General features: G+C 50.0%; 1 protein-coding gene across 1 annotated transcript; it reads right to left on the bottom strand.

Annotated features, from left to right (window-relative positions):
• Positions 1 to 355: 355 nt before the first annotated feature.
• grin3ba (glutamate receptor, ionotropic, N-methyl-D-aspartate 3Ba) lies at positions 356 to 19,709 on the bottom strand. Its single transcript, XM_062551280.1, has 8 exons — positions 19,006 to 19,709; positions 15,736 to 16,891; positions 14,764 to 14,909; positions 11,282 to 11,397; positions 8,739 to 8,890; positions 4,142 to 4,306; positions 2,257 to 2,324; positions 356 to 1,533 (listed from the first exon to the last, which is right to left on the bottom strand). Exons 1-8 carry the CDS (start codon positions 19,707 to 19,709, stop codon positions 867 to 869), a joined length of 3,174 nt encoding a protein of 1,057 aa, XP_062407264.1. The 3' UTR covers positions 356 to 866.
• Positions 19,710 to 24,296: the final 4,587 nt, after the last annotated feature.

The following is a 24,296-nucleotide window of genomic DNA, read 5'->3' as shown; positions in this document are numbered from 1 at the left end:
TATGGCCCTGTTCCTTGTGATTTCATAGTGATCCTTGAAGGACACCCAATTCCTCAGCCAGTCTGAGGAACACGCAGAGTCAAAACACAAGCCTCTTTCAGACAGGACAGACTGTATGAAAACAAAACAACACCAAGACCACGTGGTGATACAGTATGTGTGCACATGTAATGTTCACATAAAATACAGGAAGAAAAAAAGAAAGACAGAGCGAAAGAGAGAGACATGAATAGAAATACAGAGAGAAAAAAAGAAAGAAAGAAAGAAAGAAAGAAAGAAAACTTTTCAGGTTCAAGTCATCGGTGGGAATAATCACATTCCTACTGCTTGTCACGTTCAAGTAAACCTGTTCCAGTCCAAGTGTAAACCAAATTTATTTTGAAATGCGTTAATGGGAAAACCAATAAGATTTCAATTCACAGAGATAGCGAGTCATTTAGCCGTCTGTCAACAGATTGTGGGTCAAATACTGTACTTCTGTTACAGCCAGCAATTCTTACAGACGAGTATGCATATTATATTTACAGACAAGTGGGCGAAAAAAATGGACCACCTCTAGAAAAAAAAGCATTTGATTTGTAGTGAAGATTTTTTTGCTTTTCTATCCTTAGAGTGTCTTGATCCAGTGTCTACAATACTCAAAGTGAAACTCAAGTTCACAAAAGTCCAAAGTAGTGGCCAAAGAAAACTCACTGTAATCCATCTGTCAGGCGTTCTGTCTGTAAAAACATACCAGGCGTGTTGTTCCTCTGTCTGTGCCATCCATTTCATCGAGGCCCAACATTGGGAGAAAGATAACAGTCGGGCACCCTGTTCCCCGTGCCACCCTCCGCTGGGCCTCCTGGACACACCTCACACCCCGTACATCACCTCCTCAGGTTGGTGTCCTTGTCTTTGACTGGGCCGGTGGTGGCCGTGGTGGAGATGGTGGCGGCGGCTGCCGGGAGCGGTCGATCGGCGGAGGTGGCGGCGGCGGCGGCGGCGGACTCCACGACGGCGCGCACCCGGCACGACGCCTTCTCCCGCTCCAGGCTGTTCTGCAGCTCCGCCCTGCGCGCCAGGGCCGCCCGCAGCTGCCCGCGGAACTCCTCGATCCGCCCCTGGAGCTCCTGCAGCTCGCCCTCCCACTGCGCCGACACCGACCCCCCCGCCGCCGCGGACGCCGCCGCGGAGGAGGAGGAGGAGGAGCAGGACGGAGGGGACAGCACCAGGCTGAGCGTGGCCGGGCCGCCGTTCTCGCACAGCTGCGTGGGCGGGCTGCCCACCAGGCCGCGTCGGAGGCCGCGCTCGGGGCCCGCCGGCGGCGCCTGCAGCCGGTACGTGTTGAGGGTCTCCAGGTTGAAGTGGACGCGCTTGCTGTGCTCCTTGCCGGACTCGCGGGACGCGGCGGCCCGCGCGCTCTGGTTGTTCCAGGCCATGGTGGTGCCGCCGCTGCTGCTGCCAGAGGTGGTGGTGGAGGAGGAGGGCTGAGGGGAGGGAGACGGGGGCTGCAGCCGGTGGATGTTGCAGCTCTCTGACAGGCATAAGGTTGGGCTGGGAAGATACAGACACAGAGGGGGGGAGAGAGAGAGAGAGGGAGAGAGAGAGAGAGAGAGAGTGGGAGAGAGAGAGAGAGAGAGAGGGGAGAGAGAGAGAGAAGAGAAAGGGAGAGAGAGAGAAGAAAGAGAGTGTGAGAGAGATAGAGAAGAGATAAAGAGAGAGAGAGAAAGAGAGGGAGAGAGGGAGAGGTAGAGAGAGAGAGAAAGAGGGAGAGGGAGAGAGGGCATCGATCAATCTCACGCAGAGGCGCCTCAGGGAGAGACTATCTGTGACTCTGTGATGGTGAACAGACTCTTTACTCTTGATCACTCACAGCCCTAAGGAGGTTTAAACCTCTAATGGAGCGGACAGCATACATTTGTTATAGTGATATAAAGTGCTATCTGGTGAGCGCCAGGCTGGGGATTCAGTGGAAACACTACAGCTTAAACTCAAACAAAGAAAATACTTTTATTCACTGATTAGGAAAATGGTGCTGTGCAGCAGACTCATTTCCATTTCAGTTATCTTTGATGCTTCGGTTTGATTTCCAGTAATATAAAAACAACAGCAAAACACAATACTCTACTGCACAGCGAGTGACAACCTTTTCCTGTCACTTACACACACACACACACACACACACAGACACACCTCATGTGTCTGCTTTAAGAGGTTTCGTGACAAAAGGCATTTGAATAACTCCAGTGATGAATTGTTCAGGGGATCAGTCCTCACCTTCTGTCTGGAGTCGCCTGATGCCTCCCCTCCTCCTCGCAGGTCATATTCAGAGCACGGTGGATCTTCTGCAGAACACAGCAGCACACAACTATCATCACACCACAGCTGAGTTTCTGTCCAATCCACTTACACATTTCCCATTTTGTAGTTGTGGAAAATCAGCACAAAGAACTGGGAGCCCGTGAGCATGAACACATTTCCACTGTGTGATGCAAATGAACAGGACACGGCCCTAATCAAGGAGGAGATGTGTACAGCTGTTGGTACTAAACTTTAATAGAAACACACCACAAAATCTCAACAAAACAAGTTACTGTAGATACTGTAGATAGGTAGATCAATACTTCATCAATCCCAGAAGGAATTTTGATCATCCTTAGTCATAGCATACCCTACGTGCATCAGGAGTAGCCTAAATTGAAAAACTGGATTAAAACCTAGCTAACGGCATATCCAAACACATTGTTTGTACACACTGTTTAGACATAACGTACATCATGCTAATTGGTTCAATTTGCCTTGTGCTTTCAGTATTTGAGCACCAGAGGGCGCAGTCTCATCATAACTCTCAAAAGGACAGACAGACTCCTCAACGCCTCAACAACCCCAGTCTAAAGAGAGCTCTTGGTTTGGACTTTTTCAGCTTGGAGCAACTTATCATACAAGCCAATCAATAACAGATAAGCCGATGACATCATCCTCGCGTCCGTGGCGAGCGTGATCAAGGGGCATTGGGACGGGTGTCCGGCTAGGGCCCTCTGGAGATCCCTCAGCTTTAATGAGATTGAGGTGGAGGTGACGAAACAGTCAGAGTGATTAGTGTCCAATAACCTGGAACTCGGCAAGGATGGACCATTAATCCCCATTTTTAATTGAATGTGCACAATGGCAAATTATAAAAACGGAAAAGGGACATTAGTCATAAACAAAATCACAGCAAATGAATTCTCATAACATTCTCTGAGAGAGCACCCGCGAGAGTAAATCTGAATACTTTGCCTCCGTGTGTGCGGTTAAAAGAGAAAAGCATAAACCACTCGGAGCACAGAGTGCATCTGTGCCTGGGAGCTGATTAGGTGAGTGAGAGCGAGTGAGAGAGAGAGCGAGAGAGAGAGAGAGAGAGAGAGAGAGAGAGAGAGAGAGAGAGAGAGAGGTGTGCACTTGATTTGCCTCTCCTTATTACAGAGCGCACAGCGTGAGAATGCATCCCACAATTCAGTCTCAGCGAGGCCAAATCCCATCTGTCAATAGCATAACTCACGCGCCGGACCAAGGTCTGCCTCGCCCGCGCTCACAACGCAGCCTGCCCCGCCACACGACGCAGCCATCGCCGTCCTCAACTCCACCCTACCTGTTCTCATGAGCTCAGCCATGGGTGGCTAATGGAAGGGAAGAGCTACGTGGATACAGAGTGTGTGTATGTGTGTGTGTGTGTGTGTACCATGGGTGGCTAATGGTGACACTGGGAGCCAGGGAGGGTGAGGGGAAGATGCAAGCTTGGGAGTGTGTGTGTGTGTGTGTGTGTGTGTGTGTGTGTGTGTGTGTGTGTGTGTGTGTGTGTGAGAGAGAGGGAGAGAGAGAGAGAGAGAGAGAGTATATGTGGGTGTGTGCGTAGTTGCATGTGTTTATGTGTATGCGTGTATGTGCGTGTGCTTGTGTGTTCGTGAGTCTGTGTACGTGTATGTGTGTGTGTGTATGTGTGTGTGTGTGTGTGTGTGTGTGTGTGTGTGTGTGTGTGTGTGTGTCTGAGAGTGTATATGTGTATGTGTGTGTGTGTGTGTGTGTGTGTGTGTGTGTGTATATGTGTATGCGTGTATGTGCGTGTGCTTGTGAGTTCGTGTGTCTGTGTACGTGTATAGTGTGTGTGTGTGTGTGTATTCACCTGACTGGTGTGCAGCCAGTACTTGAAGCGCTGGTGCTGGCGCAGGTGTGGCAGGACGAGGCGGTAGAAGGCGTGCTCCCCGGCCAGCGTGAGCAGGGCCCCCGCCACCCCCACACACAGCAGCACAAACAGCCCCGAGAAGTGCTGGATGCCCATCTGCAGCGTCTGGGGACACACAGGGGGGACACAGGGTTACACACACACACACACACACACACACACACACACAGAGACACACAGAGACACACACACACAGACACACCTATACACACACACACACACACACACAGAGACACACACACACAGACACACCTATACACACACACACACACACACACACACACACACACACACACACACACACACACACACACACACACACACACACACACACACACACACACACACACACACACACACACACACACACACACACACACACACACATGCACACGTTGTAGTACTCCAGCCTGGTCTTGGTCTCGAGACCATTTTTTGCTGACTCAGTCTCGTCTTAGAATGTTTTTGACCCGGTCTTGGCCTTGATTGGAAGGAGGCAGACTTTTCATGTTATATTCTAAAATATCCACCATTATAAATATTCATATTTCAATAAAAATTATAATATTGACTGCCGTTAAATATACATCAAGCTTTTGAAAGATACAATCTGTGTCCAAATGACATGGCAGTTATTCTGGGGAGGGTTGAAGCAGCCTGACATATGGTTTTGGCCTAATCGGTCACTCCAATGAGTGCCTCTGGCTGTGATAATCGACAAAATGAGTGCATAATCCGCAATTTGAACCACAAGACATTAATTTCTAAAGGAGCAGCGCAGAGTGCAAGTTTTGCCACAAGCTGATAACGAAGATGTCAACATCAAATTTTCATGAATGCAGTTATCCAGTTATCCATGAATGTGGGTGGGTTTGATTGCACAAGAGGATTGGGTGAGGATTGGCTGCAATTGGTTGCAAAAGGTCCTGTATTGGACCTGTAAAAGTACATGTTTGAGATGTATTATCTTGATGGATCGGTCCATAAATTGTGTTAATAATGTTTTATTGTTTGCTGAATTGCTAAATGTCACACTTACAGTAATATGAAACCCAGGTATATTGTTGTTATCAATGTCAGAATTCAACACATTTAACTTTAATGAAACGTCGACATCATGCCATGACTCAGCTGAGCTCCTAGTCCTACTATTGTTCAGAAAAGAAGTTTGGTAGACAAGCGTGTGCTAGAGCACTCCTATAGCCAACAATCCCCACTCTAGCCCTGATACTTGGCTGACATTACATGAAAGTAAATCTATTCTTTTTTCAGTCGGTCTTGATGCAATCTTGACTCCTTAAAGACTCTCTATCTCAACTCAAGTCTTGCCTCTTCACACAAATGCACAGGCACACACACACACAGTAGAAAACAGTGTCCTGTCAATCAGTGTGTCGGTATGAGCACAAGAGTACGGGAACGGCAGAAGGAGAGTCAAGAACAGGTCTCCGGCAGCCACTTCCTCGTCACGAGCCCGGACGCCATGAGTACCCTCATCATTAATCAGCCCTGGAGTTCTGACAGGCCCTTTTTGAGCGCTGACCCTGAGGTAACAAACTGACGAGCCGCTAACTCACTCTTCCCTCTCCGTCTCCTTGGCCGCCGCTGCACGCCGCGCGGTGCAGACCGCTTCGCTCAACACACGCCGGCACACCGTTATCAGCGCCGAGCGGAGCCTCTCCTCCTGGACGGCTGTGGAGGAGAGATGTGTTTTTTTGGGGTCGCGGAGGTCCCGGAGCTGAGAGGCTGAGGAGGCGGTGGGCCAGGGCTCCATAAAGCCCTCTTCTCTGGGTCCGTGTGCACTGGAGGTGGGGGTGGGGGTTGTGGGTGGAGAGAGCGCATCGACATCCGGAAGAATCCATCTTCTTCCAGAATGGCTTTGATCTGAAGGGGGTTGGGGAAAAGGAGGAGGGATCCTGCTGACTAGAACTAATCACGATTTGACAAAAAGCGTGGCCTCGCTAATTGAAATTAAAGTCATGCTGCTATTGCGGAGACACAGCGCGAAAAATATCCAACTGTCCCACACCCCACCCGCTGTTTTGTATACACGGGGCCACTCGGTGACAACAGAGCAAAAACCTCATTGGTTTAATCTTGTAAATCGATCAAACCTTGATAGCGTCTGGAATATACGTGTCCAATGTTTCGCCAGTCTCTCGCTGTAATGAAATTGCTATGGGTATCCACATGTTTCCCTGAGAAAGCCATTCCAACACTCCCCCCCATGCTATAAATGTACCCGCTGTCTCTCTGTCCAGGCTCGGCTGTGTGTGTAGTGAACTATATTAAAACATCCGTTTCCAAGCCACATCTCTCTGTTTTTTTCCCCCCTCTCTTTTTTTTTCTCATTCAAATCGCCGATGCCAATTCGTAAGCCCAGGAGTAAGCTGGTGCGTCCGGTGCGGCCGAGGGATGTGACAGAATCCAAACACAGGAAGCTACTGGCCCCGTCTCGTTCTCACCCTGCAAAACGCCCTGCAGTGCTGTTTAACGGGGGCCAGTCCAGTGGCTGCCAAGCCCTGTCAAACCTGTGACAGGCCGTGGGGATGCCGGAGAGATGCAGTGCACACTGCAGCGTGCGATAGCTCATCCACGTGACGCCCCGGCCCCGGACTCGGGCTCCCGCGCCGGCTGCTCCACACACACACACACACACACACACACTCTCTCTCCCTCCCTCCCTTTCTCTCTGTCTCTGTCTCCCTCTCTCTGTCTCTCTCTCTCCCTCGCTCTCCCTGTCTCTCTCTCACACTCTCTCTGTCTCACACTCTCTCTGTCTCTCGTTCTCTCTCTCTGAATGGGGAGTGAGGAAAGAAATATATAAATCTCCTGCTCATTTCTCCTCTCCACTGGTCCCTTTTAAATGCGGTGTGTACACACACACACACACACACACACACACACACACACACACACACAAAGACACACACGTTGGCACACATATACACACACACACACACACACACACACACACACACACGCACGTGAAGACTTGGGCTGTTCTTTATTGGTTTTCGGGGGTTGCTCTCAGTGATCCATATTGGCCAAATCTGTGCAAAGCTTGAGACGGTATATCACTGGAGTCTTTGAAGCGGCTTCTGCAGACTCGCTCTGTGTTTGCTGGAGTCTTCAAGCTGGCTTTCATCCACAGGCAGGGAGAGCTCCAGTGTCTGTGGGATGCCCTTCACTAATTTCCCTTTATTCCCTAAATGAAGATGGAAGGAGCCGGCGGAAAAAAAGGGAAACATCCTTCATGCGGATGACAGACAAAGTGAGGCTGTCTGCATCTCCAGCCCGCGTTTGGAGACGGTGCACGGAGCCGAATTAAAACCACCAAAACAGATTAATTAATTTTTTCTACGCAAAAATGTGCCACTAACCAGACAGCTATGCCGAAAGGCTTATCAATGCCATGCAGCGTCTACTTCCTTGCATACACAATACTGTTTTGCAAACTGTTAACAGTTTTTTTTTTGGCCTTGCCGTTTTTTTTCACCCATGATAGTCTGTAGAGACCCAAAGTCAAGACGGAAGAGCAACAGTGTGGAAACAAGACACATCAAGTTCCAGCTGTCAGACAGTGGCTGGACGCGGAAAAAAAACAACAACACCAAAACAGGCGGCATTGTTTTATCAGCAGCAGAGAACAATTCATTCCGGAGTTCATGAGAGCCGGCGTGTTGGACACGGTGTCGCATTGTTTTAGAGGCGGCGCGTGGGATTGATGGACTCAACTGGGAACTCCATTTCCCCTGATGGGCTCCATTTGTTCTCGACGCGGCGACTCGCAGCGGCAGGTGTGAGCCGGCCCACCTGACATCCCCGGAGAATGAGAATGGATGATGAATACACGGGGCCGCTCCTGATGACATGGCAATCGCACCGCGGGACACGTCTCGTCTCCCCCCCCAAACACACCCGCACAAAAGGGGGCTGCTTAATGGAGGAGGTGCAGGCTTGTCGTCGGCCACCCACCAGGGATTTCACCCATTCGGCTCAGCCGTCACATCCTCCTCCACGCCGCTGTGCAATGGAGGTGTATGTCTCCATACCATGGAACTGGTGACAGTGGCAGCACAGAGTGAGACAGAGAGAGAGAGAGAGAGAGAGAGAGCGAGAGAGAGCGCCTGGAAATAGCTCAATAAGCAGCGCCTGCGTTTTAAATGCATCCGTATCCGTAGGTGAGGAAGTTACGTCTCGTACTGTGGAGAGACTGGTAACTAAGAGGCGGTTGGTGGTTGCCATCTTCCATATCACAAAATCGAAACACAGGCTCAGCTGTGATGTACCTGTTATTGACGGATACATGTGGATGCACATGGGAGCCCTCATATGCGCAGACATACAGTGTTTATTTTACACACACACACACACACACACACACACACACACACACACACACAGGTGGAGCAGCTGTCATTTTTCTGCTACCTTATGACAGGCATTAAACTTACACACATGACTGCACATGACACACACACACACACACACACACGCACACACAGAGTCACCTGCAGGTGGAACGATGGCTCACCTCTGTCACAGCGAAGACCCTCTTCCCGCACGGGACCACTTTGTACCACTTGTCGTGCAGCATGTCCATGTAGCCGTCAGACTTGTAGCGGCTCACATACTCGGAGACGTTGCGGGTCAGAGGAGAGTTCTGGGGCAGGCCGATCCCGTAGCCTGGAACAGGAAACGCACACACACACACACGCACACACACACACACACACGTACGCACACACACGCACACACACACACACACACACACACAGGAGCCGTGATGTGACAGAGTCTGACCGAGCCCAATCACCCTCCAGCCTGCCGAGGCAACGTCGGCAGATTGCTCTTAATGGAAAGTTACGGTAATGGATGTCTTTTCACTACAGTGCTTATGGGTGCCAAGATTTTTAGTGTAACGACGATGATGAATCTGGAGCCAGAAAGTCTTGCTTCATTTCTTATACGCGGGGTGTGACCAGAACACTCAAGAGTGTGTGTGTGTGAGTGGGGGTGTGTGTGTGTGAGTGTGTGTGTGTGTGTGTGGGGGGGGTTATGGATAGTGGCAGCAGTATTGATATGTCGAACATCCTCTGTCCAAATGTATGAGCATGAATCTGGAGCTCGTCAGGGTGACGTGTGACGGCGAGCAGCATCTGTCTGTCACCCGTCGGCCTCGTCATCAGGGCGGAGGATGAGGAGCGAGCGGCGCGCTCTCTGACGTCCGCGGATTTCATCAAAGAGCAATGGCACTCTCGGGGTGAACCCTCGCATCACTCACGGCAACCCGGCCCCTCTCTGACAAACACACACACACACACACACAAACACTCTGACAAAGACACACACCGCATCCTGATTGAGTCTGGGCCACTGGATGTGACGGCTGTCACGCTCGACACAAAACTACCCGTCCCCTACAAACACACACAGACACACACACACACACACACACACACACAGACACACACATACACACACACACACACACACACACACACACACACACGAACACACACACAGACACAAACACACAAAAACATACACACACACACAAAAACATACACACACACACACACACACACTCACTCACTCACTCACTCACTCAAAGTCATTTTGGGTTGGTTGGAGAGTGGTGGGTGTGTAGAGAAGGAGAGGTTGTAGGAGAGCGATGGCGTCCTGGGCTCTCAGTGTAATAATCTTAATGGAGTGTATCTGAGCAGTCATAAACTGCACAGAGCCCATAAAACAATAAGAGTCGATGGGGGGATTCTCCCCTCAGCGTGAGTGTCGACGGAGCCAGGCCCTTTTGTCTTTGTGAGGACGGCCGCGCGCGCCGCGCATCGCGCCCAGCACCCACACTCCGACCGCCCGGCCCTCAATCTTATCTCAAAGTTTGCAGCAGCCTGTTGGCTACCGTTCAGTTATTACATCCACTCTCTGTTATCTACCACTGCCCAGAGTTAATGGACCTCAACAACAAAGAGTCCCCTCGGAGAGAGTGGACAGTGGAGGCTGTTTTCATTTCTGACTTTATTATATCTATTCAGTGGGAATGATGGACAGCTGCAGCGGTCAGTGATTAGAGACCTATGTTTTATTTGTGTGTCCACAAGCAGGCTATCTCAATACTGGATGCCAAAACAAATGCCCTCTCAGGTGGCAATACTAGATTTTTCATTCAACATGAACAATGAATGAGTGAATATGTGCTACGATTCACAATTAGATGAAGAAGTGAACTGAATTAATGAACAAATCAATAAATACTCCTGCCATGGTTGGAATGCAGGAAATTCAGGGAAAACGTCTGAACCGAAACGCTATTCCAGGAGCTTGTCTTTAATGTTTTCCGCGGAGCACCTGGAAGTTTTGATGGCACCAGTCGGAGGCTTCCATTTGGCACCTCCAAAGGCCCTGTGACAGCTCGAGGTTGAAGGAGATTAGTTGATAATTCAGCTCAGCAGAGGGGAGAGATTTGAAGGGCAGGGGTGCTGGTGGAAAATCCTCACAAACATACGCGGGGATATCTCGCACGGATTGGAAGCAGTCGAGTAACTCGGAGAAATTCTTCCCCCACTTTGCCCCTTCTGAAGCCGCTTGTGCAGGGGAGACGGATGATGGCTTTTTAGGGAAGGATTACAACATTATGGAGGTCAGCTCCAAAGCTCCTTACCTCAAATATTTATTTCACGCGAAACAAAGATTGGAGGAGACTTTGAACTGGTGTAATGCCCAGGTTTAGGTGGAGGGATAATTCTATGCCCACCTCTCCTTCTATCTCGGTTACGGCCCATTAGGAGTGCCTCTCACGTGAGACGGGCGTACCGGGAGAAATATTGACCCACGGCGAGCAGCCGCAGAAGAAGCAAGAGCAGCAGCAGCCTCCTCAACAACAAACCGCAAGAGTCTCAGATCAAATTTCAAAGTTAAAGGATCAAAGCAGATTAAATTACTTTCTGAAGGACACATGAATGAGATAACAGCGAGACAACAGATAAACATCAGGATGTGACATGTATAATGGAGATAGCACACACACCGGCGGTGTGGTGGTGTGTGCGGAATACTCGCCTTCGATAGCGAACGGCTTGCCCACGGTGAGCAGTTTGCAGTCGGCGTCGATGGACACTTCGTAATCCAGGAGGGCCTTGTCCATGATGAAGGCATCCAGCTGAGGAGGATCTGTCCTTGAACACGCATGGCAGAGGGGTGAGACACATGCCAGACATTATCATGCACGCGCACGCACCCACGCACGCACACACACAGTTATACACACACACACAGACACACACACACACACACACACACACACACATACACACATTCACACACAGAGACACAGGCACACACACATGCATGCACACACACACACACACACACACACACACACCCACCCACACACACACACACACACACACAATCTCACACACACACACACACACACACACACACACACACACACACACACACACACACAGTAAAACATTCTGCCAAGAGCAATTTAATTTCACAGCCATATTCAACCATAACCACATCTCTAAGCCATGCCGCCGCCACCACCACAACCACATAAAACCAAAGGTGGAATCTTTTGACTTCACACCAGAGAGGTATCAGTCCAAACAAAATCCACCACAGATTTGCATAATTCTACGGCTGCGTATTATGCATCTATCACATTCACTCATTTTCAGGCAGACGTGTCAGTCAGTCAGTGTCCCCTGCAGCATTTGGACCATAAACTCATTCACTACAGTGGATAAAACACATAATATTGTGCTATTCGCTGCACAGTGGAAACACACATAATATCGCGCTGTTCGCTGCACAGAGCTCTATGTGGCAAACGAGTGGCGGTCCCAAACGCCGCTCCAGTGTGGCCTAGCCATTGTAGAATTTCACATATTTTTTCCCATCATGCCTCACGCCCAGCCTTCTGATGTCCTTCTCAGCAGTTATGGGCTTACGGAACTGGTAATCCTCAAAATGAACTAAGGCAACAGAGGAAGCGCCGGTCACCCCCACGGAGGGCGAAGGAGTGGGCGGTCTGCGGCGGAAGGTGTGAACTCCGTGCCAAGGCTGCTTATTAGCGCCGGCGCTGTCAGCTGATCAGTTCTCCTCCGGGATTAGCGGCGCCCAGGGGGCTGATGGGGGGGAGACGGTGCGCCCGCCGATTCCCCACTGGGGTGCCGTCCAGGGGTAAAGGTCGTCGGGAATAACACGCGCGGATTACTGTACGTCACGCCCGCCATGTCTCTCTTTTTTTAAAAAAAAATATTCTAATGTAGGGCGTCCTCTTCCTGCTGCTGCGCCGTTCAGGAAAAGAAAACGAAAGGAAAAGGAAGTGGTCATCAAACGGAGGCTCTGCTGGAACAGAACGGGGGTGTCTATTTTTAGTATAATGGATGGCGTGTGTCCGTCATCGAGGATGTATCAGCTGCATTACATGTCTTACATAATAACAAGGGGGAAAAAATGCACGACTAATCCTAATTCAGTTGAGCATCACACACACACACACACACACACACACACACACACACACACACAAGGAGGCTTACGATTGCTTATTGAGGAGAATGATAGAGATACAGTGTAATTTAATCACCTGCTCCGTACAGGCAACCGAGATAGATTTTCCCAATCCCCTATCCATGCTCATAGAGAGTCTATTCTAATTTGAAATATGCTATATTCAAGAGCAGGATCACAAGTAAGCCCATTAATGAAAGCGTCAAATGTCCCTTCTGTTCATTCTTAATTATCCATCCAGGATCTGAGCTGAGTGGGAGCTGGTCATTATCCGCTAAGACTGATAACACAGCACCTTTCTGCACGGAGCAGACCTAAGGGGACACCCTCAATTTGCTTGCCAATATGCTTCCCTTTTTACAAAACTGATGGATTAACACGCAGCTTGTTTCTTGCGGTGACAATGAGCCAGCAGAGCAAAAGGGTATTTAACATGATGTCAGCCAAGCAAGCATTTCCCCTACAAAAGCTATTCTAAGCCTGACCACCCGTGCAGCAAGATGTCTATTTACCAAAAAATGGCATCAAAGAATTGTACATAGAGGTGTCTCTCTTTCACCATCTCCCCCCGCCCACCTCTCTCTCTCCCTCCCTCCCTCTCTCTTGCTCCCTCTTTCTCTCTCTCTCTCTCTCTCTCTCTCTCTCTTTCTCTCTCTCTCGGTGTGTGTGTGTGTGTGTGTGTGTGTGTGCGCGCATGTGAGTCTGAGATCCATCTGTCTCCTCTGGACGGCACCTCTGGCCGCCCACAGAGATTTTGGAGGATTTTGGGGTCACTGCCTCCGTGTGCCTTGCTCTTTTGAGTGGGCTCTTGCCTCCCGACTCTGGGCAACGGGTAGGAGGAGAGAGCAGACAGAGATGAAGTGATGGGGGAGAGAGGAGGACAGCGGGAGGGTGGGATACAGAAAGAGAGTGAGAGAGAGAAAGCGAGACAGAGACGATGGATGAAAGACAGAAAAGAGTGCTTCGTAACCAAGGACCGACTTCGAAACTCTTGACACATCTCCACTTTGGGTATAATTTATGAAGAGGAGAAGAGTGTGGACTACTGTACCCATTCCTCCCTCAAACAACAGCGCTGTGTCCACCCCTCTATCCATCCCAACATAAAAGACCCTCACTCTACCCCAGCCAGGGAAGAAAAGAAACTAATCTGCAGCATCATGCTCGTCCAGGCGCCCGGCGTGGGGGGGGGGGGGGTGTCCTTTTGTGTTCGGCGGTGTCGATGTATGTCTCTGCCCACGAGCGGAGCATCTCTGTCTTTAATGCAGGTCTTCTTTATGGGGGCTCTGTTTACTTAGATCAGGAACTTAAGCTCAAGGCTGCGGGGCCCACTGCCATAATATAAACATGGCACCGCCACGCAATCAGGCTGCCACTACAGCCAGACGGGACTTATGCCTCTCGCACAAAGGCGCGGGCATCCTGCTTTGGGTTGGGGATTACGACGCGCTTTTTTTACATTTTTTTTTCCTGCGGAGAGTGTCAGTGTCTTACTAAGCTGGAAATGTGATTCCTTTAACACACTGTTAAGACAGCAGGCGCTCCGTTAGCCAGTGGCGTCCTCATTTAGACGCACCGACGACGTGTTGGATGAGGGAGAGAAGGGACTGTAGGAAATAATATAGAAGATGCCGTTTGTTTGTTTGTTGGTTTGTTTGTTTGTCAGCTGTTTGCTTTTACACCGTTCCGGAAGCATCCGGAATAAACTGCAAAAAGATGATCCCTGTCTCCACACAAATACACATGGACATGCACACACATTATGCGCGTGCGTGTGTGCCTGCTCTCACACACACACACACACACACACACACACACACACACACACACACACACACACACACACGCACACATAGCGACTCACAATAAATCTCACTTGCCAGCGGCAGCAAGATTTTAAGCTGTAAAAACCCTCTTTTTGCGTCTGCGAACAAACACACACGCGGAGACTCCCAGGCACGTCCGCGCCGCCACACAAACAACCCCCACGGTGAGGATCCGGCGCTCAGCTCTCTTACTTGAGTGTAGACACTCCGTCGGGCGTGGTGGGCATATTGAAGCGCCGCATGTACTCGTGCATCTCGGGGAAGCTCTTCTTCATGTAGTCCTCGGCGCTGCTCTCCCGCACCGTCCCGAAGCGGAACCCCAGGGACGGGTGATGGAGCTGCAGACGAGAGGACCGTCAGCACACACACACACACACATGGATGTACACACACACAGACGCACACACACGCACAAAGATACATGCACACAGACAGATGCACACACAATCAGATATACATGTACAAACAGACACAGACACACACACGCACACACATGCACGCACGCACAAAGATACCTGCACACAGACAGATTCACACACAACCAGACATACAGATAGAATCAGACAAAGACACACACACACACACACACACACACACACACACACACACACACACACACACACACACACAGATGTACACACACATGCACAAACAAATACATAGACACAAACACACACACATACACACACACACACACACACACACACACACACACACACACACACACACACAGACAGACACACACAGACAAACACACACAGACAAACACACACACAGACACACAGACACACACACACACACACACACACACACACACACACACACACACAAAACAGATGGAGATTGCAGACAGTAAGCTGCAACAGTAGGAGTTGTCTGTAATGTGTGATAAGCACAAAGCAACTGAAGAGCCTATGAAATATGACCTCGGACTCAACTGCGATGGAATCTCTGAGGGTACCTTAACTTTGAGAGTTATCCCTGCAGCACCATTGACTGAACTCACACTCACGACGCACAACAAAAGGCACGCTGAAAAGTAACTTGCAAAACTCAAAAATCTAGCCCACTGGTGCTTGTACTGTACGCTATCTTGCACACTACCGTAGTTGGAGTTTGCTTTCCCTGCTCCTGCTGCCTGACGGAGACGAGTCGGTGACTCACCTTGGCGTCGTGAATCCCGGAGACCTCCTCGAAGGTCTTCTCGCCGACCATGACGGCGGCCAGGTTGGCGGTGTAGCTGGACAGCACCAGCAGGCAGAAGATGGCCCACAGGTTCATCAGGAAGCGGCCCGTCCAGCACTTGGGCGTCTTGCTGGCCACCACGCGGCCGAACAGGATGGCGTAGCACAGGTTGAGCGCCGACGAGTACGAGAAGACGCGGCGGCGGTTGCGCCCGTGCGGCGTCATGCCGAAGGGGCTGTTCCACTCGTAGAGCGTGAGGAAGAGCGCGGTGATGTGCAGCGCCACGAAGATGCCCACCCACATGGACCAGTGCAGCGGCCACATGAAGGCGCCGATGGGCGCCGCCGTGTCCTTGCTGCGCACCAGGATGCCCAGGCTGGTGGAGAAGAAGGGGCTGGTGAAGTCGATGACGCGGCTGCGCGCCGAGTTGATGCTGAAGGAGGTGACCGCCATGTCGGCCACGCCGTTGAGCAGGTCGCCCACCAGGCCCGTCCAGTCGCCCAGGCCCTTGCGGGCGCCGTACTTGCCGTCGCCCACGATGTAGAGGTCGAACTCGAAGTTCATGTCCTCGGCCAGCTTCTCCAGCAGGTCGATGCAGTAGCCGTAGCAGCACTTGCGGTAGTCGGCGGTCAGGGAGGGTCCGTTGGCGTTGCCGCCGACCCCTCCGGCGGGCCCACCTCCGCCGCCGCCGCTGCTGTTGGCCTGGGCCAGCTCGCGGAACATGACGTTGAGCAGGTCCGAGCTGTTGGTGTGGGGGTCCAGGCACAGCTGTCCGGCGGGGCACTGGCCCTCGTCGTCCACCTCCCGCGTGAACACGAACGGGTGCTCGACCAGCGTCACCACCCGCACGCGGCTCCCGGACACCGGCAGGCCCGCCCTCCACCGGCCCCGGGGCCGCGGTCCGGACCCCCCGCCGCTCTCCTGCGGCCTCCTGCCGCCGCCCGGCCACAGGCCCTGCTCGTCCACCCGCAGCTGCCCGCCCTGCCACTGCGCCACGGTGACCCAGGAGGGCTGGCCGACGGCGTCGCGCTGCAGGCTCCACACGTGGAAGCGCTGGGCAGGCAGGACGCGGGACAGGGCCCGGTCCACCTCCACGGGGCCCGTGACGCCGCTGAACGACGTGTTGGACAGGAACCTGAGCAGAACGAGAGGGAGGAGGAGGAGGAGGAGGAAGAGGATGACTGCGCAGCGGGGAGGATTGATGGACTACGTGAGGTGATTAACTTTATGAGTGTTTACATTAGACGGCCCTTTTCTCCCAAGGCAAGGACAAGAGAGCATGTGACTTACTGCCAAGAGAACAACAACAACAACAAAAGGAGAACTGTAACTAAAATATTATCCTTTCAAAAAGAAGATGCTTCAAGGTTAAATTCATTTAATCACAAGTAAAAGGGAATACAAAGCTGGATTTGTTCTCCTTGAATACTCTTCATACACATACGGATACACACACACACACACAAAAGAAAGAGAGAGACAGAGAGAGAGAGAGAGAGAGAGAGAGAGAGAGAGAGATTTAAGGTGTTCCAAATCTGCTTTTACAGGTGAATACAGAAGGGAAATCAGCCCACATCAATAAATGACAGAAACTATGAGTAAGCAGGTCTCTGGGCGCTAGCGATACGCACCTAAATGAGCTAGTAAATGCTATGTGCACTGTATGCCCACCGTTTCAGAGGCTGTGTATTATAAATAAAAGAAGAGGAGTAGAAAATAAAACAAGTAAATTGATTGCGTGGGTCATTAACCTCACCTCTTGGTCAAAGTGTGTGGCTGCTCGGGCTACGTGAATGTATTTCATAACGCTGAGGAGAACGAGTTAGCCAGCCTGGTCAAGGCTACTGGGAATATGGATGGAGCTCGGCGGTACAGCTGCATCAACACACACGCGCCGTGCAGGAACACAACTGATTTCATGAATACATTTCGCCCTCCTCCATGGTAGGGGAAATGAGTCAGATGTGGTTTATGTTTCCTTCACTTATCGCAAGAAAATCTATAAAACACTTTTCAATGATGAAATCTCATGGATTAGGTGTCCGCACAAGTCCTAAATAATAAGGCGGGTGTACTCATAAAACACCACTGTCAAAACAGCCACCACTGGGCTGGCCACCCATGCCTCACGAAAACAAACACCTGTCCAGCAGGAAGCCTTGAGAAGTCTGCAGTGTTGACTGTCTATCGAGAGAGAGTGCGGGTGGTGTGATTAAGATAAGGCATTTCGCGGTAAAGCTTCGATAGAAATCTTAAGTAATCTGCTTTTGAAAAGAACGCACAGTTTGCTTAAAGCTTTACCCTCTAAAACGTGAGATAGAGCCTGCTCTTTCATGTCCAGGTGAAGAGAAACATTTAACTTTGAGTCAGTGAGCTGGGAGGTGAGACGTCCTGATAAGATCCCCCCATCCTGGCGGGGGTGGGAAAGCCGAATCCAGCCCCCGAGCTCTCCTTCGGCTCATATTTGTATTCCGGCTATGTATCGGTTAATTCCTCACGGATTATTGCTCCGAGTGAGGAATTGCAAATCTCCGACTCTCCCGAAAGGCCTACACTCATTAATTGCCTTTCCTTCTGGAAGAGCCTATGGTGAAACAGGTCATGTGTTACTAACAGACACAATGTCATTTCTTCCCCCGCACAACTAGCCCAGGGAATGATAATGATCACGCATCACGGAAGTTGAGCAGAGGAGAGGGAGAGAAAAAACTTTGTGCCGTTGCCCTTAACAAGACCTCTCAAAGGTCCACCCGGCAACAATTATGGAGTGACACCTGGGTCAAAAATAACGACTTTATTGGTCAAATCATAGGTAATTGGTTTCCTATTACACATATGATTATATCTTAACCATAATCTAACTCACCTCACACCTAAACTTTTAACCCAGAAAAATAGTATAGTGCAATTAGCGGGCAATCAGAGGCAAAAAACACCCATGCATCATTTATTACAAGCTCATTCACCTTCAACTTCAGTCTCACCTTGAAACACAGCCTCTGTGCTATTAAAAATCACAACGCAATATCTCTCTGTGCTGAGTCATTTCAAGGCACATTTGCTGGATAAAAACATCAACATAAAGTGTAATTTAAATGCTGGTTGATTGACTGTGTAATGTTTGAATAATAACCCACGGTTGAACCTAATCACCTTAATCATTTTAAATCATCCACTCAGCTCAACAGCCTAGCTAGCATAGAGGCCCAGCTTGGGCGTGATGTTTGATGGAGAGGTGGCAGGCGTTACCTGGCGAGGTACTGGCCGGAGGAGGGCAGCTCGTGCTTGTTGGGCTTGTCGTAGCAGTTGACCATGTGCTGGATGAGCGCCAGGTCGGGCCGCACCAGCGTGGCGTTGGTCACCGCCTGGCCGATGAGCTGCAGCGCGTCGCGGATGTAGAAGCTGAGGGGCTTGCGGTTGACCTCGCCGTACGCCAGCAGGCCCTGGGGCGAGCCGATGGACTGCAGCGCGTCCAGCGCCAGAGGGCATCCCATGATCCAGTGCGTGGCGGAGGCGGCCGCGGCGGCGGAGAGCGGGGCCTGGGCGAGGCTGAGCCGGTGGGCGGCGGTCAGCACGGCGGACATGCACTGCGGCTCGGAGCCCAGCAGCAGCACCGAGGTGGTCAGGGGCGACGGCGCCTGGCTCAGGTGTTGCTCCAGCAGCGCCAGCACCTCGTCTTCGCTCCGCGACCCGTCGCCCTCTCCGCCGCCCTCGCCGCCCGCCGGGCCCGACAGGTCGAGGGGCTCCCACAGGTGCCAGCGCGCCCACCGCCTCCCTCGGCCCACTCCGGCGTCCGGGCCCTCGGGCCGCTCCTGGTCGCGCTCCAGCGTCTGCAGCACGCCGCTGGCCTCCCAGCCTGGACACAGCACGGCCGTGCTCCCCCGCCAGCCCCCCCGCTGCAGCACCGACACCAGCAGCTCCGCCAGACCCGACGGAGGAACCCGCATCAGCATCTGCACGTGGAACCGGTTCTGGAGGAGGGGGAGAGGGAGAGAGAGAGAGAGAGAGAGAGAGAGAGAGAGAGAGAGGGTGAGAGATGGAGAGGTATGGGGAGGTATGGGGACCGAGAGGATGGGACATAGAGAGAGATAGATGGAGAGAGAGAAAGGGAGAGATGGAGAAGTATGGGGACCAGGAGAAAGGGACAGACAGAGAGAGAGAGAGAGAAGGGAGAGATGGAGAGGTATGGGGACAGGGAGGAAGGTACATACAGAGAGAGAGAAAGGGAGAGATGGGGAGGTATGGGGACAGGGAGATAAAGAGAGGGAGAGAGGATAACGAAAGACAGGGAGAGGAAAGAAAGAGAAGCACAGGGGTAGGGAGAGAAAGAAAGGAACACAGAGAGGGAGGGAGACAGAAAGAAAGGGGTTGAGTCACTGAGCACAGGGAGGAAGCAAGAGAAAGAGGGGGGAGCAGCAGGGATAACAAGAGCTTTACAATAAAGACACAACCAACATCAGCACTCAACACACACACACAGTTCCCTCTATGCAGAAACACACACATCAAAAAGACCCTGAACATTTAGAAACAAATAGAACTAGGTCTTCATCCGGCCGGGGAACCCTTTCTGTAGAGCTAAGAAAATCCCTTTCATCTTCAAATGGGGCCCAGGACGTATTGTTCCTCTAACCTGTTTGCTTGGAAACGGCAGCGGAAAGGCAGGCCACTCCAGGAGGAAGAGCACTGCTTATGCCTTGAACTTTCTTCTCCTTAGACTGTAAATAATAAATAACTGGGGAATTAACTTCACTCTGCTGATACGGGCGGTTTCTGCAGAGGACTAACTTTCATAAAAGTGCTTTGTCTCTGACATGAGAAGCACCCTCAGAGGTTGAAAGTTAGGCACATTTGTTTAAAGCGAGGCTGGACTCCGTTCCAGCTCCTTTTCCACGGAATAGGCATAATTTCCCAGCGCTTTGGCAGAGACATTAAAAGAAGCCACACAAGCTGCGCGCGTGTGAGGGACTTAAGACCGACTGAGGTCTGACGGATGAAACCTCAAAACAAAAGGTAGACCAAATCCAGGGGGAGTCGAGTGAAGACACAGGAGGTGGTGGGACAAAAGGGTTCTTGGTAAAATGTCACAGTCCGATCCAATTCTCCACACAGAGCGGCGACGACAGGGGCCCAGTGGGCCAGAGCAATCCCCAAACAGGTGCTCTTTTGATGGGGGGAGACAGAGCGGACGCAGGGGCGCTGGAGCTGAATGGCGCTGGAGATCCAGCATCAAAACTGGGCGCCTGCAATCCCTGGCGAGTGTTTGAACTCGACGGGACAGTGTGTGAATAAACAGCGGGCACGGAGACAGCCGAGTGGAAGGGACTGCACGCAGGTAGAGGAGTGTGTGACTAGAATAACATTAGTGCCACGAAAAGGATCTTAAAGTGTGTGCGTGTGAGACTGCGTGTGCGTGTGTGTGTGTGTGTGTGTGTGCTTGAATGTGTGCGAGTGTGTGTCATTGGACTTTCACCTTCCTCTGCGTCTGACTCCAAATGAATAGCACTTCCAGAGTGAGCGACAGGGGGGAAGGACTTACCTGAATGTGAATTTTGATGAGCTCTCAGGAAGAATAGGAGAGAATGAAAGATTGGCTGGTCAAAAGCGACCAAGCCGGCTTTGGGAGGAGGAAAATGATTCTGTTAGAGTTTTGACTCTCATCCTTTCGTTAGATCATTCGTATATGGACAAAAAAAGCAGCGCAGTCAAATCCCTCGCAAGAACATGAGTCTGATTAACTGGCCTCGTCCTGCGTAGCAGAAGGCCAAAGGCCAAAGATATGAAATATCTCCCTAATAAACCACCAGCAGAAAGATCGGGCCAACAATACGTGTCCAACTGTCAACAGCGTTTCAACTAATCCACTACTTTTAGCACTGAGGCATACATTTGCATTGCATTTAAATGAGAAAGCTCTCTCGTCCAAAGTGCAGATTGGTATTTCAACGCCGCTGTGTACGGAGCCTTATGAGGGATTTGCATTAGGCTTTTACGAGAGGAAAATAATTGTTCATAGATTTCTGCAGCAAGTTGTTTTGGGGCTGAGGTGACAGGGGCGGGAGGCTGGGGGAGTTCGCTTAATGATCGCCAGTCAGATGGAATATTCTCTGGTCATTCTTTTCCCCTAATAACAACTCAGTTATGTCATGTGCATACTGGGGTATAATTGCATATAATCACTGCATTTGTCTGTCCCCCTCCCCGTTCCCATTCCCCCATAGTCAGTGCACGCCATACTATCTGTCACTCCCACAAAGCACAGAGGCCATGCATGCAAGTGAACCAGAACATACACCATGCCACGAGCTAGCGCCTGCCCACTTACAGCATGAAATTACTGTTTATCTTCACTTACCAGGCAGTTTACTCTCCCAATGGTTCCTAGTTACTCTGGTAACACTGCACATCATGTGTGTGTGTGTGTGTGTGTGTGTGTGTGTGTGTGTGTGTGTGTGTGTGTGTGTGTGTGTGTGTGTGTGTCTGTTTGTGTGTGTATAAAAACCTCTACTCTTTAATTGCTGTATTTATTGTGGATGGATGCTTTATTTATAATTGTATATGCATTACCTCGAACCCTAAATACTATCAGGTGATGATTCAGCTGCCTTCTGAATTATCAGAAAATAAGCCTTGTGGGTAATCTTAATCTTTGCAGGTGCTTTTGCTTGCAGTTGCTTATCTATAATAGGTAGGTGTGTGCATGTGTGTGTGTGTGTGTGTGTGTGTGTGTGTGTGTGTGTGTGTTTAGTTTCCTAATTCCTGAACAACATTTGACTGTAAAAGCCCATTCGGCAAAAACAATGACCGAATTAATGACTTAATTCCAGGGGGTGTTCACCATAAAATGCACCATTGCATTCTGACAGTGCCAGAGAAAAGACAGCACTATTCTTAAGACAAACATAAAAATAAATAATAAAAAAACCCAGAACAAAGTGAAGAAACTCAGCTCTGCTCTTAATGCTCTCTTGATATGAACTACTGAAGAGAAGGTATTTAATTCTCATTACACATGAGGGAGACGACTTCAACTGGCACAAGAACAGAATAAAACTTGGAGTCGTTTGTAATAAAATTATGATCACAGAGAATAAAAAAGTCTTAGCTGTAAAAAAGTTGCCAATTGTGCTATTGTACTAGGATCTAAATCAAAAAGGAAGAAGTGTGACTCATTTTATAAGATACCTCATGTTATTCCCAATGGCTCACATAATTCAGCACAGACAGCAGATGCACCACTAAAATCTAACAGAAAAATTGTCAACACGGCAAATGCAGGGTGATGATTAAAGTGGAGAAGGCTGCTTGTCTCTCTCCCATTCAAATGATGTATATGCAACAGATCCATTATGCCTCACAAGGTCTTCCCTGCCTACACGAGTCACTCAGGGCAGCCAATAAGCTTTTAGCCAATTGTGTAAGCCTGTCCTGCCTTGAATCTGTCCACAACAGGCAGGTGTGCTGCTTTCACACGAATCCCAGTCACACGAATGCTGCTGTTCATTCGATGTTTGCGAAATTCTGAATAATGGATGATCTAATCCACTCCTAATAACATCAGCAAACAGATCATGGCACAGATCAATATGCACTATGTATGTGGCTTACCTAATAAGAGGGAAAGACAAAGAAAGGTGTTATCAGATTTTCTGTCAAGGACAGAGGTTAGATGCATCCTTTCAAGGTCATTAATGAGACTCAGCCAATACATCAGCGCTTGAGAGAAAACACTGTTCAGAGATACGTTTGTGTGCATTTCTATCGCCTATTTCAATGGGCCAGGGGCCTATTTCCAGAAGAAAAACATCTGCTTGTCCTATCTCAACATAATTTTCAAATACTGTATAGGAAAAATCCTATTACAGAAGCAATTCCTATTTCCCAACTGTCAATTCGATTTTTCAATCGGTAAATGTCCTGTCATGTCTGTATCTATGATTAGAATGTACGGTTGCAAAGACGATGTTCCAAAGAATCTTTGACAGTTGGCTGCTCAAGATGGACCAGCCAGAGTATCAAAAGGAAATTCAATATCATTCAGGAACAATATTCTGGAAGCTAGAGAGCTGCAGAGCATGTCAATCTGCCTGTAATATCTAGGTTTCTATATCTATGCCAACCTAATTTAACTTATGGAAATAATAAGTTGGGACAGCTCTTTAATGGCCAAGTTCTTATTCTAAGATAAGGTATGATTTCCCTCTACATGTAGTTAGGAAACATGTCTCTGTAATTTCAAAAATCCTAAATGTCATCTTTAACTGAGATAAGACAGTATTTCAGAGAAGCTTTTGTAATTCCTTTCAAACAAAACATTTGCTCAGCAGAGATGGAAAATACTACCATATTGACACGACCAAATTTAAACAATAGCCTAGCCTACTGCCTATTTTGTGAGCACAATCTGAGCAGCATAGAACTAACTCAAGAGGGTAATCTGGTGGGCTTTGAGAGGTTCTATACATCCGACAAAGGTCCATCAAAACAAGCCTCTAACTGAAACATGCATTTATTCGTCCAGACTATACAGTCAATGATCA

This window comes from Sardina pilchardus, chromosome 2 (assembly GCF_963854185.1).
Source record: "Sardina pilchardus chromosome 2, fSarPil1.1, whole genome shotgun sequence".
NCBI classification, from domain to species: domain Eukaryota; kingdom Metazoa; phylum Chordata; class Actinopteri; order Clupeiformes; family Clupeidae; genus Sardina; species Sardina pilchardus.
This window is presented reverse-complemented; position numbering and strand designations above follow the sequence as displayed.

What these genes read in the sequence shown, in the direction of transcription:
- grin3ba (XM_062551280.1), bottom strand. Translation starts at nt 19,709, where the DNA reads ATGCTGATGCGGGTTCCTCCGTCGGGTCTGGCGGAGCTGCTGGTGTCG. An exon ending in CCGGGATTCACGACGCCAAG is followed by an intron (nt 14,910 to 15,735) that starts GTGAGTCACCGA and finishes TCTCGTCTGCAG; the next exon opens with CTCCATCACCCGTCCCTGGG. An exon ending in CAGGCGACTCCAGACAGAAG is followed by an intron (nt 1,534 to 2,256) that starts GTGAGGACTGAT and finishes GTATCTTCCCAG; the next exon opens with CCCAACCTTATGCCTGTCAG.